A 15,989-nucleotide genomic window follows, 5' to 3' on the forward strand; every position below is an offset into this window, starting at 1 on the left:
AGATATTTTTGGTTGTTACAACTAGGAACACACTACTGGCATCTAGTGGGGAGAGGCAAGGGATGCTGCCAAATATCCTACAATGCATACAACAGTCCCCCACGACAAAGAATTATCTGTTCCTAAATGCCATTAGCCCTGAGGTTAAGAAATCATATTCCAGAAATAGACACGAAATATTCATAGTATTTTCTCTCTGTTTATATCCCACCTCTTTCCAAAAAGATTTGAGGTAACCTGAAAAGACATATAATTCTATAAAACAGGAGGAAAAAAATCTGTGTGTGTGTGTCTGTGTGTATGTTCTAAAAAATAAGATTGGGAAGAAGGTAGATATTGAAATAATATATCTCAAAGGTAAACAAACTAATAATGCATCTATAAAATCAAGAAATACATCTCAAAGGTAAAATAATTGAACCTTAAGCAGTCAACATTATAAAATTTTAGCTCTTTAAGGGATTTGAGCTTATTAACAAGGGTTTTGACTCTAGCTATGCATCAACAACCACCTGATACTATTCCAAATATTACCTTTAGAGATTCGAATTCCATGACTCTGTGTTGAGATCCTGGCATGTGTGGTTTTGAAAAGCACGGTCAGTTGACTTGTTTCTAGCCTATTTCTAAACCAGTAGCTCTAAATTCTAGCTATACATTAGACTTATTTGAGAACTTTCAAAACTACTGATGGCTGACCATGCAAGATATCAAATCAGGCCAATTAATTCACATTTTCCAGGATTGGAACCTGGATACCGGTAAAAGTTCCTTTGAAAATATTAATGTATTTAAACCATCTTGGATCCCTTTGCATTCCCTATTTATTGGCTTATCATTTTGTTTTCTATATTAAATCTGAAAATAAAATGAAAATATATCACAAAGAAAAAATTTGCTCTTTGCCTGTCAATTTTGTTTAATAAAAGAAAGTAAATTTGTGGTGTATCAAATGGAACGCTGACATCTTACCTGGAACCATGTAAGTTACATATGTAAAACTAAGACATGAAATTGAACTATTAAAAAGCATATTCTTTCCATTTTCTGAAACTATTCACCTAAGTTTGTACATAGCAAAAATCACCTTCTATTATAAAAAAAAAAGAATTCAATAATTCTTAAAATCTTAAAAAATTTCAATAATTTTTAAAAATTGTAAAAATCTTAAGAGTTTTTAGAAGCTTAAAAATTCTTAAATTCTTATTTCAATGAAAACAGAAGAAAGTGTCTACAACATATAACATTAGAAAACTGTTATATTCTCACTACAAATTCCTTGAAAAGGGGCATTTTTTGGTCATATTCAACTTTACATCCCCTCCTCAGCACCTCAGTAAAAATTTATTCCATGGATAAATATACCAGTCACCATTATTCCACACACTTTATATCTTTTGGAAATATATTATTTTCTCTTGACCTCATTCTTATTTTTCATATTTGTGTGCTTGTAACACTGTAGTTTTGCTCAAACTTTAATGAAGTGTGTGGAAGGACAGGAGATAAACATGAATGCTTGCTTTGCCATCTTGCATTGGAAGTCTATTACATTTTTCAAACTCTTTTCCCTTGTCTTTTATTATACTTTCATTTTTTCTTTGGCATTCTCAGCCTCCTCTTCATCCTCTGTCTGTTTCTTAAGTGCTGGTTTTCCCTAGATATTTGTCTTACACTTTCTTACATCCTTACATGTCACTCTCTGTCTGGGTAAGTTATCTACTCCCCTGGCTTTGGGTACTGTTATTATGCTATTGGAAGCCCAGACCTGTTTACTTAAGCTCTATATTTCTATATGCAAATAGCTTTTAGACATCTCCACCCGTATGACTTCCAGGAGATCACAGCCTTTCATGTTCAAAATGAAGCATAGCATCTTCCCTCTTTGGTTCACTATCTCAATGAATGATATAATTACTAATAAATTTCCCATAATTCTTGATCCAACATTTTCTCTTACTGCCCCAAATGTGGGTACTTGCTACTCCAAATATGGGCTCTGGGCCAGCAGTATCAGCATTGTCTAGGAATGCTTTGGAAATACAAGTTACTAGACCCCAGCCCAGATCTACTAAATCCGTATCTTTGGTAGCAGTGCCCAGAAATCTGTAATTAAACAAACTCTGCAGGTGATTCTGGTGCATGCTCAGGATTGAGAAGCACTCACCTAGCAGCCTCCAAGTCCTGGTGCCCTACTTCTCTGGGGTCATCTCTTGCTAGTGACTAATACTTTCATTGGTAAGTAATAAACCTTTCTATCGGTGCCAAGGCTTTTTGCCTTAAAATTTTATTAACTCTCTCTCTATATAAAATATTAATACAATTATACCAACCTTATTTTGATTTGTGTACATATGATAATACGTAATTGGAATGACTGTTTTAGTCAGATTTATTCAACTAGCTTATTTTGTGCTATTTGTCCCATTTTAAAAAAAATTGTTTTCTTTGAATTAAACATTTTTTCTTTTTTAAATTTAAAGTTACATACACTTTCTTTTATTTTTTATTTCTTTTGTCTATTGTTTTTGTAGCTAGTAAACAATACTTGAAATGTAAATATATAAATATAGCTTAAGGTCTAAAGTTAATCAACATCTTTACCCACCTCTAGAACACCAGAATGTGTGGGATCTTATTACTATATTATTATATGCTATTGTTGACCAGAATCGCGTATGTGTGAGTGGGTGTATATAAATATCATTATATCTTAAAAAGTCTCTACAACTTTGCGGGTTTTTGTTCAATATTCCTTCTTCCATCTCAAACCTTCCTTCTGAAATCACTGTTTTTCTTACTAAAGAACATCATTTAGAAATGTGTTATTATACTTATCCAGACTCTGTTGGCGTAGTGAGCACTTTTAGTTTTTGTTTGTCTGAAGGTTTATTATTTTGCCCCAATTTTTCAAAAGTGTTTTTGTTGGATATACAATTCCAAGCGGACAGATATTTTATGTCCACTTTTTGAAGGGATTTCACTGCTATCATTACTGTTGGGAAGTCAGCTCTCTGCTTAATTAACATTCCTTGGTAAATAATCTGCTTTTTCTCACTGTCTACCTACAGGATCTTCTCTTTTTCTTTGGCATTCTGTTGTTTTAACATCAGATCTCCAATGGTTTATTTTCATTATACTAGAATTTTCTGTGATTACTGAATCTGAGGATGTATACCTACAAATAAAATAATAATTTGGGAAAAATATTAAACACTGAGCCATAAAGCAACTCTGGGTCCCCTCTGGTCACCATGAAGGCAAAAATGCTAAGTCCATAGCCAATATCTGGGACTTCTCAAATCTAAAAATGCATTGTTGTTTGGAAAATAATGGGGCAAGCCTAGTAGGAGTAATAATTTCCAGTGAATAAAGTTAAGACTTGCCAAGTACACAGTAGCTGAAACGTAGGTACTGCCTAAAAAGTATCTTATAGACACAGCATAAGCTTTAGAAACCTCAAAAGAACAAAGTTCTAGAAAATTCACATCAACTTGGTGAAGGAGGACAGCTAGTTAGATTGAAACTAGACTCCTAGGCTCTTTAACAATATTTACAGGGCTCATACAGCTGAATTCATCTTTCATCAAAAATATATCCATTAACCCCTAGTTTCTCTTTTGGAGTTAGATCACTATGGGCAAATACCTGATGGTGAAACTCAGTAATTTTTCAGATCTTTTTCTCAGTTAGCTACTACGTATTTCTCAATTTTTCATGCAGCCCCAGAAAAAAATTAACCATCTCCAAAATTCTCTAGATTGGGAATAAATATCTCAGCATGTGTAGCAGACTTTGTGGCAGTCCTGGTGAATGAAAGCTACAGGCAAAGGTTAAAAAAGGAATGTATTAGGACATTTCACTTTAGACTTAGCCAAAGTTCAATCCCTCTAAATATTACAATTAATGATTTACTATAAGCTATGAAAATAGGTATCTCTTTGATATCTGTTCAACTAGCCAACATATTAAACTATTCTGTTTATACAAGCTGGACCTTGATTCCTCGTTATTCTTTTGGTTTTCAGAATTCAGAAGCGTATAATTTCTCTTTGGATTAAAAACAAAGAGAGGCTTATCTTGTTTCAACTAGCAACCCAATCCCTTATTAACAAATGCATACTGAATTGATACCACATTCCTGAGTATATTTTGGCAAATAACTCATCAGGAGCCTAGCTCATAGTAATTCTTCCATCAGTGGGGCTTTTTCCTACAGGTAAGTCCTATTTCATGAGGGCAAGCTTTGCTCCCATGAAACTGCACCCAAATCACTAGCTATGTTCCTTTTCCATCTCTCTGTCACCATTCCACTGATAATTGAGTCCTCTCCTCTGTTAGATTTATTTATTTATTTATTTTTATTTTAAATTTTTATTTATTTATTTATCTTTCTTTTTCTTTTTTTTTTTTTTTTTTTTTTTGGAGACTGTCACCCAGGCTGGAATGCAGGGGCACCATCTTGGCTCACTGCAACCTCTGCCTCCCGGGTTCAAGTAATTCTCCCTCCTCAGCCTCCCGAGTAGCTGGGATTATAGGCATGCACCACCATGCCCAGGCCAATTTTTCTATTTTTAATAGAGTCAGGGTTTCGTCATGATGGCCAGGCTGGTCTTGAACTCTTATTATTCTTTTTATTTTGGGACGGGGTCTCGCTCTGTCGCCCAGGCTGGAGTGCAGTGGCCGGATCTCAGCTCACTGCAAGCTCCGCCTCCCGGGTTCACGCCATTCTCCTGCCTCAGCCTCCCGAGTAGCTGGGACTACAGGCGCCCACCACCTCGCCCGGCTAGTTTTTTGTATTTTTTAGTAGAGACGGGGTTTCACCGTGTTAGCCAGGATGGTCTCGATCTCCCGACCTCGTGATCCGCCCGTCTCGGCCTCCCAAAGTGCTGGGATTACAGGCGGTCTTGAACTCTTGACCTCAGGTGATCCACCTGCCTCAGCCTCCGAAAGTGCTGGGATTACAGGCATGAGCCACTATGCCCGGCCTGTTAGTTTCATAATAACATCAGACAAGGGTACAACATGAAGACTGTAACTATTAAATTGTTTTGTAAATCTATGAAAGCTTGGATGGGTTTGCTTAAGAGCTCCAAGTGTGTTACGACATGAGAAAAGACAGACACCTAGACTTTTTCATTGCTGATTCTACAAAACTAGGCATTGGTCACTAACCTTTACCCAGTAAGAATGCTACAAGTTCTGATACGCATGTTGAGATGATTATCTTGGTCCTAATCCAGCAACAAGAGTATTGAGTGAGGGTTCATAACACTGATTACATTCCTTGGGATCATCACACAAGTTATTCAAACTTTCAGGATCTAAATGTTCCTATACGTGAGAGGCACATGTGGATCACAAAAGTTTCCTTCAGCACTAAAATTGTACTCCGCTGTAGTTTTTAAAAAGGGAAGGACATGGAGAAGGGGACAAAGTTTACACACCATACCTACCCATTTTCAGCAGCACTAACAATGTAGGGCTGTTTAGAGAAGTCTCTTGCTCTTGCCAAACATGTTACTGAAGCTGAATGACCAAATAGGAGTTCTTTTGCTGAAATCTGAAAATAATGAGAGTGAGCTTTTAAATAACTGTAAACAGTTTGAAGAATAAAAACACAACAATATAGTATTCACAATTCTAATTAGAAAATTCTGTTATGTTTTTGCTGTATACAAGTTTCCAGAAAACTGATATATGGAATATCAATATCCACAGACTAATAAACTCCTAGGTAGAGGAACTGTGTTGTAGACAGGTTTTGTTTGTTTTGGTTTGGTGTCCATCATGAAACCTCCATGACTGCCAGACCTGTCTTACAACAGCTAGGTTGTGAATACAAATAAGTCTGTGTTGATGCTTCCTATGAACAAAATGTCCCCTCAATAATAGTAGCACATTAATACAGAGTTCAGAATTCAAAATAACTTTACAAAATAATACAAGAGAAAATATTACCCTTTTTGAAACCACCATAACACCCTATATGGTGATAGGAATGTAAATTGGTGCAGCTATTTTTAAAAACAGTATAGAGGTTCCTCAATAAAAATAAAAATAGAACTTACACATGACTCAGGATTCCCACTTCTAGGTATATATCCAAAGGGAATGAAACCAGTATCTCAGAGAGGTATCTGTACCCCCATGTTTATTGGAGCATTACTCACAGCAGCCAAAATACGGAAACAATCTAAGTGTCCATCAACGGATGCAGAGATAAATAATATGTGTCACATACAGTCATCCCTCATTATCCATGGGGGACTGGTTCCAGGACACCACTGCCCCCCACCCCATGCCCCACCACATAGGTACCTAAATCCTAGGATGTGCAAGTATGCAACATAAAATGGCATAGTATTGGCACATAGCCTATGAACATCTTTCATATCCTTTAAAATAGCTCTAGATTACTTATAATACCTAATACAATATAAATGCTATGTAAATTGCTTTTATACTATATCATTTAGGGAATAATAACAAGGGAAAAAGTCTGTACATGTTTAATACAGATGCAATCCTCTTTTCCTTTTCCAAGTTTTCGATCCACAGTTGGTTGAATCCATGGATGCAGAAGCCATGGACATGAAGGGCCGACTATATACACAATGGAATAGTACTCAGCCAAAAAAATAAAAGAGAAAAAAATCCTGCCATTTGTGACAACATGGATGGACCTAGAGGACATGATGCTAAATAAAATAATCCAGACACAGAAAGACAAATGCTATATGATCTCACTTCTATATAGAATCTAAAAAGCCAAACTCATAGAAATAGAATTAGTGGCTGCTAATGGCTGGGGGAGAGGGAAGAATGAAGTAATGTTGCTCAAAGGGTAAAATATTGAATTATACATAAGATGTATAAGTTTTGGGATCTAATGTACGCATAGTGACTACAGTTAATACTGTATGGTATACTTCAAATTTGCTAAGAGAGTAGGTCTTAAGAGTTCTTGCCACGCACATAAAAAAAATGATTATGTGAGGTGAGAGATGTGTTAATTAATTGGATTGTTGTATTAGTCCATTCTCATACTGCTATAAAGAACTACCTGAGACTGGGTAATTCATGAAGAAAAGAGATTTAATTGACTCACAGTTCCACAGGCTTAACAGGAAGCATGACTGAGAGACCTCGGGACACTTACAATCATGGTGGAAGGTGAAGGAGAAGCAAGCACATCTTATCATGGCAGAGCAGGAGAGAGAAAGAGTGACAGGGGAAGTGCCACCCACTTTTAAACCATAGGATCTCATGAGTACTCACTCACTATTACAAGAACAGCATGCAGAAAATCGTCCCCATGATCCAATCACCTCCTACCAGGTCCCTCCCCCAACATGTGGGGATTCCAATTCAACATGAGATTTGGGTGGGGACACAGAGCCAAAACATATCATTTGTGGTAATCATTTCACAATGTATTCATATATCAAATCATCACTCTGTATACCTTAAACCTATGTAATTTTACTAGTTAATTACAGCTCAATAAAGTTAATATAAAAATGACTAAAATTCCATTAGTCATAGACTAAATATCACACCAGTTACCACGGAGAAAACTTTAGGCATCAATTTTCACTTCTAAATTATCTATATTACCTAAAATTTCTAAAATTAAAACATCTTTCTTATTTATATTAAAAAATAAGAAAAGATCAATAAAATAAGAAAACAAGTCACAGACTGAGAGAAATATTTTCAAAAGTCGTACCTGATAAAGGACTATTATCCAAAATACACAAAGAACTCTTAAAATTCAACAATAAGAAAGTTAAAAACATAATGAAAATATTGTCAAAACATCTGAGCAGACACCTCACCAAAGAAAACATACAGACGGCAAGTGAACACATAAAAATGTACTCCATATCATATGTCATAAGAGAAGTGCAAATTAAAAAACAATGAGAAACCACAGCACACCTATCAAAATGGCCAAAATCCAGAACACTGGCAATATCAAATGCTGGCCGGATGTGGAGCAACAGGAATTCTCACTCATTGCTGGTGAGAATGTGAAACAGGACAGCCACTTTGGAAAAGAGTTCAGTAGTTTCATATAAAACTAAACATATTTTTACCACACAACACAGCAATCACGCTCATTGACATTTACCCAGATAAGTTGAAAAGTTGTGTCCACACAAAAATCTGTACACAAATGTTTACAGTAGCTTTATCCATAATTGCCAAAATGTGATAGCAACCAAGATACCCTTCAAGTGGCAAACAGATAAATTATAGTACATCTATACAATGAAATATTATACAGCACTAAAAAGAAATGAGCTATCAAACCATGAAAAGACATGGAAAAACCGTTGATGTGTATTATTAAATGAAAGAAGCCCATCTGAAAAGGTTTTATGATTCTAACTATATGACATTGTGGAAAAGGCAAAACTTAGCAAACAATAAAAACATTAGTGGTTATCAGGGGTATTTGGGGAGCAGGAGATAAATAGATGGGGCACAGAGAATTTTTAGGGCAATGAAACTATTCTGTATGATAACTATAAAAATGGATACATGACCCTGGCTGTCAGGACGAACCTCATAACTATTAAAAATATAAAAATTAGTCAGGAGTGGTAGTACGGGCCTTAATCCCAGCTACTTGGGAGGCTGAGGCAGTATATCTGCTTAAACCTGGGAGGTGGAGGTTGCAGTGAGCCGAGATTGCGCCACTGTACTACAGCCTGGGCGACAAAGTGAAAGTCCATCTCAAGGAAAAAAAAAAAAAAAGATACATGTCATTATACATTTGTCAAAACCCAAAGAATATACAATACCAAGAGTGAACCAATACTTGATTATATGTAGGTTAACTGGTTGTAAAATAGATATACTGCTGTGCTCTAGTGTGGGATATTAATGGTGAAGGATACTGTGTGTACATGTGTGTTGGGAGTGGGGCAGGGCTGATCAGGTATGTACAGAAACTCCCTGTACCTTCCAGTCAATTTTGCTTTAAACCTAAAACTGCTTTCAAAAATAGTCTATTGAAATACTTTTTAAAAAGATCTGATTTATGTTCCTGCATCAGGAACACTAAAATTAACCTTTCTACATTAACAACAAAATTTTAACTAAAATGATTCTTTAAAATACCGATGCTGGCCAAGCATGGTGGTTCATGTTTATAATCTCAGCACCTTGGCAGGCAGAGGCAAGAGGATCACTTGAGTCCAGAAATTCAGGACCAGCCTGGGCAATGTAGTGAGACTTCATCTCTACAAATAATAATAAAAAAAAAAAATTAGCTGGGCATGGTGGCACACACCTGTGATCCCAGCTACTAAGGAGGCTAAGGTGGGAGAATCACTTGAGCTCTGACAGTCAAGGCTGCAGCAAGCTGCGCTCATGCCACCACACTCCAGCCTGGTTGACAGAGTGAGATCCCATCTCAAGAAAAAGTAAACACCCAATGTTTTCTTCCTACATGAAAATTTTAAAAATATGGCACTGAGGGCTAATTCCCCCACTATCTCATGTGTGAAAGAAGTAAATTCTTCGTTATGTTGTAAAACAAGATGACAAAAATTAAATTACAAAACAGAAAACATGTAAGATCTCCTCAGATGGAGAAGGAGTTGTCACTAATAAACCAAACATTGGCCCAGTGCGGTCGGTGGCTCATGCCTGTAATCCCAGCACTTTTGGGAGGCTGAGGCGGGTGGGTCACTTGAGGTCAGACATTCGAGACCAGCTTAACCAACATAGTGAAACCCCATCTCTATTAAAAATACAAAAACTAGCTGGGTATAGTGGATCTCATCACTGCACTCCAGCCTGGGTGACAGAGTGAGACTCTGTCTCAAAAAAATAAAAAGACAAAAATTGAATTTGAATAGCTACCAAATATCTTGTGAGTAATAAAAATCTATTTTCCAAATGAATTAACATGAATTATGTTTTTTCTGAACTATACAAACATACATAGATGATAACTCACCCATATTAATGAGGACAAATTATTTCATGACGTAATTGTTCTCTGCCTTTATATCATTTCTACCATAATCAGAGATATTTCCCTCTTAAAAGGTCTCTTGTCAGATTAACTTTTTAGTGCTACAGGAAGTGTTTTGTGGTTGATTAGAATCCTGCACAATTCAAGTTCGCTCTACCTTTTACCTGAGAAGTCCAGAAGGTTCCATCTCAGAGAACAACATACCATCTCTCCCTGTCATCACGCTCAGGGGTGCATATCCCTGGGCATTTAATCCCTTTCCAGTCTATTAAAAGCCAAATTAAGCAATAAATGAGAGAACATCAAGGATATTCCCTCATCCAGAGAAAATCCACTGTGGACAAAATATCAGAACAGAACATCATGGCCTTTCATATAAAGTCCTCATTCTACTACTAAATCCCCACATATATTTGAATAAGCTATGATAGTTCACTAAAATTTCCTCATTTACCATATTGTAGAACTGCCATGAAGAATAACAAAATTTAAAAATTCTACAATCACACTTAGTCATTGCCATGATGAAATCCAGGAGACCTTTCCTGTTGTCCATTAGCTCTACTTTTATGAAGCATTGGTTCCTTCTGACCACCACCCTCACCTCCAGGTACTTCCAACAGCACAATGGAAGACTGAGAAGAACACACAACTTGATGAATGTATTAGTCTGTTTTCACACTGCTGATAAAGACATACCCGAGACTGGGCAATTTACAAAAGAAATAAGTTTAATGGACTTACAGTTCCATATGGCTGGGGAGGCCTCCCAATCATGGTGGAAGGCAAGGAGGAGCAAGTCACATCTTACTTGGATGGCAGCAGGAAAAGAGAGAGGTTGGGCAGGGAAACTCCCCTATTTAAAACCATCAGATCTTGTGAGACTAACTCACTTTCATGAGAACAGCACGGGAAAGAACAGCATCATGATTCAATTATCAACCACTGGGCTCTTCCCACAAGCCCAAATTGTGGGGGATACAATTCAAGATGAGATTTAGATGGGGACACAGCCAAAACCACATCAGTGAACATCTACCATATTCCAGACAAAAACACAATCACAGGGCAGTGTTTAAATCCCCATTTCACAGGTGAGGAAATTGAAGCTCAAAGAATGTAAGTCCTTTGCCCAATATCACAGAGTTGGTAAATATCAGGGCTGGCACTGGACTCCGACCTCCATTCTTTTTCTCCACCCAGTGCTCTTCTTCATTTTGTTGTTTCCTTCTGAGTGTTAGACAGGCGGAAGAGCAGAACATAGCAATACTAAGGGAGTCTATCTGAGAGGATACTCACCTCACCTTTCTCTACGCTTAAAGGTGTAAAGAAAACCAGCAATCAATACAAGAAAATCCAAGTAAGGAATTTGCTCGCATGGGATTTGGAGAAGCTCCTCACTGGTAGACTTCACAAAATTTTGGGGAAACTAGAGGGCTATGGGAGTCAGACTTTGGACTCGAAGACAGCATGTATAACCTAGGCATGCAGTGAGAAGCCCAAGAGAGGGAGACACTTATTCTCTAGCTCCCCTGCACCCTGCCATCCCACTGCACATGGTCAAGGAAAGACTGAGGCACATCTTCAATCCCCTACTGAATACTTGGGCACTCTGAGATGTGCAGAATTTACACCACCTTTTTCCCTCCCCATTCCTATTCTCCAATTCCTTTTATCCCATATGCAAATGAATAATACCATCATTCTACCCGTCCCACCCAGCTCCCAAACCCCAAATCTGGGAAAGATCCTTGGTTGTTCCTGCTCCCTTACCCTACATCCAATCAGTTTCTCAGTTCTGTCCATTCTCTCTTCTTAATGTCTTTCCAGTTTTCATCTCCTCTTCATCCTCACTGCCACTGAAAGGTTTATCCTCAAAACCTTTCTTGAATAAATTACAGTAGAAGTCTGATAGCCATAGTCTCTGTCCCTGATGTCATCTCCCCCTTTCTCCAATATGCCCTTGACATTGCTAGCAAGTGATCTTCTAAAATCCAGATACAATTGAATCGTATTATGCCATCTTCTCACACAAAATATCCTCTAAATCCCTCGAAATCACCACTGCTTTTAATTATCTTGTGCTGTTAGCTCTATCTAGTGAAAAAAACATAAAAAACTTATAAACCCTTCAACCTGTGGGATTCCATGCTGGACCCATCCTGTCCTTTCCAGATGAGCCTGTCACCTCTAATTCACCATGTATGCTCCAGGTCTACTCAACTACTTTTACCAGTTCCCTTAAGGCAAAATGCTCATGTCTTTCACACGCACTTGTCATTCCCTGTGTCTGCAAACTCACCTTCAATTCCTGTGCATTCTTTAGAACTCAGCTCAAGCATCACTCTCAGAAAGGCTTTCCATTCAAAACCATAACAAGATACCACTTCACACCCATTAGAATGGCTATTACAAAAAAAAAGAGAAAAAAGTAACTAGCACTGGTGAGGATACAGGGAAACTGGTTGCTCTGTGCACTGCAGGTGGGAATGCAAAGTGTGCAGCCACCCTAGGAGTGCCTCAAAAAATTTACAATAGAATTACCACCCCATAAGTATGTACAATTATGTGTCAATTAAAAATAATTTCAAAAATAGAATTACTATATGAACCAGGAATTCCACTTCTCAGTATGTACCCAAAAGAGTTGAAAGCAAGGATACAGCTACATGTGCACCCATGTATATAGCAGCATCATTCACAATAGCCAAAAGGTAGAAGCAACCCATGTACGTATCTGTAGATGAACAGATAAAGAAAATGTGGTATATACACACAGTGGAATATTATTCAAACTTAAAAAGAAAGGAAATACTGTCATATGCTCCAGCATGAATGAACCTTGAAGACATTATACTAAATAAAATAAGCCAATCACAAACAGACAAATACTGTATGATTCCACTTACAGGAGGTATGTAGAATAGTCAAATTCATAGAGATGGAAAGTGTCTCAGTGCCTTACAACTTCCTATTTACATATCTGTCTCCCGCACTGGACTCTGAGAAACTTGGAGGAGGATTTGTGCCTAGAACAAAAAGTACCTGTGTAGTTTGCCTAAAGGCAGCGTAAATAAGTATTCCTGGTTTGTTTTTCCATTTTGCATGGTGGTAAGCGAGTGTTTAAGACCACAGAACCTGATGTATTCTCTTACCTATGTACTTTTGGAGGGGGAAAGAACTTTCCAAATTTAATATGAAGAGAAAATAAATGGCTCCCTGTTCACTTTACAACCTCCCATGCCCGACTTCCTTCTCTTCTTCCTACCATCCTCTCCCTGAGATGCTGCCCTACAGTGACTCAGTCATCCATATAGTTATGTCCTTTTTTACAGTCTCCTGTGTCCTCAAGGACTCCTTTTTGTCTAGCCCTACCCAAATTATTCCTTTATATACACATTTTTTAAACAAAAATAAAATTAAACCACTAAGCATTAACTCATTAATCTACTCACTTGACCACCTTATGGATAACAAGAGGATTTGGTGAGAACTGAAAAATGCCCTTGATTTTTTTCAGTCTGGAGTTTTTCCTACTAATAGTTGATCAGTTGCAATGTGGGGGCAAGATTCATGGGAAAATAAGAGATGATGTTTATTCAATCTGGCTCTATGGTTAGCCATAGAAAATGTTCAGGAAAATCTTTACATGGAGTATCTCACATTCATACTAATCAACAACTTCTTTGTGTAATTAACTTTTGCACAATGTCCTCACAGTGAATTTCAAAAACACAAAGTTGATCCCATCCCCAACTTAGATCTCCTCAATAGCTCTCGAGAATTCAATATAAATTCCTTCACTTGTCATCTAAACTTCTCCAGGTCGAGGTCCCTGTCTTCCTCTCTGGATTTACCTCTCTTTGATCCTTTTTCACACCTAGGTTAAGGCAACAGACAGCTCCTCCCTTTCCTCCAAGCACAGACAGTCTCCTTAATGTAGAATAACTTTGCTTCTTCCATTCTCACCAATCTAATTCCTATTCCCAACCCATATCTCTATCCCTGGATTTCTCTGTATCAGCACTCTTGGCATTTGGAATGGAAAAATTATTTATTGTGAGGAGTTGTCATGTGCACTATATGACGTTTGTAGTATCTCCGGCTCCACCCCACTACATGCCACCAGTATCTCTCGTCCTTCAACAGTTACAACCAAAATGTGTGTAGATAGTAACAGATGTCTCTTGGGAGGAAAACTGCCCCTCGTAAGCACCACTACTCTGAATCCAAGCAGAGGACTTGCTCCTAAGAGATGCATGGCATAACTTCTCCACTGAATATGGAGTGCAGACCATTCCCTACTTACAGTACCTTATATCGTAAGTGTGCCACAGTAGCCCATTTTTTTCTGTACTGCATTGTAACTTCCTGGGCAGTCAGCACCAGGTCTTACCATTCACATTTGAACTTAAGAATGAGTACCCACCATACTACACAATTTACACCATGCAAACAACAAATGTATGCTGAACAAATGTTGAATAAATATTAGCAATGCCTTTATAAATATGAAGATGCTAGAATTCCAGATTTCTTAAGCTTATAGTAACCTACATATCATTAAACAATTATTCCACCCAGAATATAATGCACTTAAACATTGAAAATAAGTAAGACATTTTAGTCACTTAGAAGTCAGAGTTTAAATTATAATAGAAAATTAATGTTTTAATTTTCAAAGGGGGCCACTATTTTTAAAGCACAACCGTTGCAATAATACCCATCCTTCCTTCAAGAATGTTCATTAACGTTGAGCTGAGCTGGTCTGCTATGCAGTTCTTGGCAGTCCTGTAGTAGAACTGTTCAGTGATGGGAGATGTTAATTAATTACACTATAAAATAGAATTACAATTAATTGTTAATTTAGGTTTTAAAGTGACAAACTTTAAAGGCTAAAAATAGTCTTTGATCTTTAAAAGGCTTCTTAATGAGGGCAGTATACTTTAACTACATCATTAGTTTAAATGTTCAAATTGGGTCTAGAGACTGCTAGAGTTAAGCAAATATCTATTCCGATATGTTAAATGTTTATGACTTGAGACAGGGACAATTAATTGCTAATCAATGGGCCAAATCCTAGGTGAGGTCAGGTTCTGAAATACAAGGATGACAATAGTAAATTGGATTTAGAGCATTCTGATGTGATCTGTAAAAATCACAGGCAGGCAGAGACTAAAAGAATAGCAAGCAGGCCAAACCAGTAGAAACACCCAGATAATTAAGATATTACTCATTTAGTTAATCGTGGCTTTCAAGGGTGCCCTTTGTTTAGATTAATGAGCCATAATTTTTAGAATTATACTTACATGCCTGTAGTTCAGTTACTTAAACATATAATTCAGGATATAAAATAGTAAAACTCAGCATAGCTTAAAGGATGATAACACTTAGCTGGTAGCTAAGATTAGCAATATTCATAATACAATCTTCAAACATGAGCTTGATCAATCATATACTTTATTTTCTCAAAATTCAGAAGTAAAATCAATTTATTACTTTAATAAGCATCTTTTTAACAATCATGCAAACCTTCCACTGTCATTGCAGACAGAAAATGCAAGTTGTGCCTATTTTGTGAGTGGTGTCTGTTTCAGTATCAGTAGCTTTCACTAACCTTTAGTTCATGTGAGAGATTCCACAGACAGAGCTGACCCTCTTGACTTCCAGTGACAATTGTTCGCTGGTCATCAGTGATCATGATGGCAGTGATGCTGTGGGGAGGGGCCTTCTGTCCCCAGAGTGCCACTGCCTGCAGGGAAGTCCTCATTTTGGGCGAATCCTGAAAATACAAAGAAGGGAAGAAGCATACATGGTCACCTTTTTGAAATTTGAGGAAACTGATAATATTACAAAGCGGATTTATGATGACCCAAACTTCAACAACGTGTTCTCCCAGCGCTATGGAAAAGGGTACTTCCCCATCAGTTAAAAGAGAAAGTAGTCATCAGACACTGAAATTACCATGCATGCTGCTAATTCATCAAACAAGAAT

General features: G+C 37.3%; 1 protein-coding gene across 1 annotated transcript in view; it reads right to left on the reverse strand.

Annotated features, from left to right (window-relative positions):
• WDR72 (WD repeat domain 72) overlaps positions 1-15,764 on the reverse strand; it is a 208,976-nt gene extending 193,212 nt beyond the window's left edge. Inside the window, exons 1-2 of the mRNA XM_025390239.1 lie at positions 15,612-15,764; positions 5,457-5,563 (exon numbers count right to left, since the gene is read on the reverse strand). Of these exons, the coding sequence (XP_025246024.1) occupies positions 5,457-5,563; positions 15,612-15,764 (260 nt within the window). The remainder of the gene's footprint in view (positions 1-5,456; positions 5,564-15,611) is intronic.
• Positions 15,765-15,989: the final 225 nt, after the last annotated feature.

The sequence above is a fragment of the Theropithecus gelada genome, chromosome 7a (genome assembly GCF_003255815.1).
Source record: "Theropithecus gelada isolate Dixy chromosome 7a, Tgel_1.0, whole genome shotgun sequence".
Taxonomy (NCBI): Eukaryota; Metazoa; Chordata; class Mammalia; order Primates; family Cercopithecidae; genus Theropithecus; species Theropithecus gelada.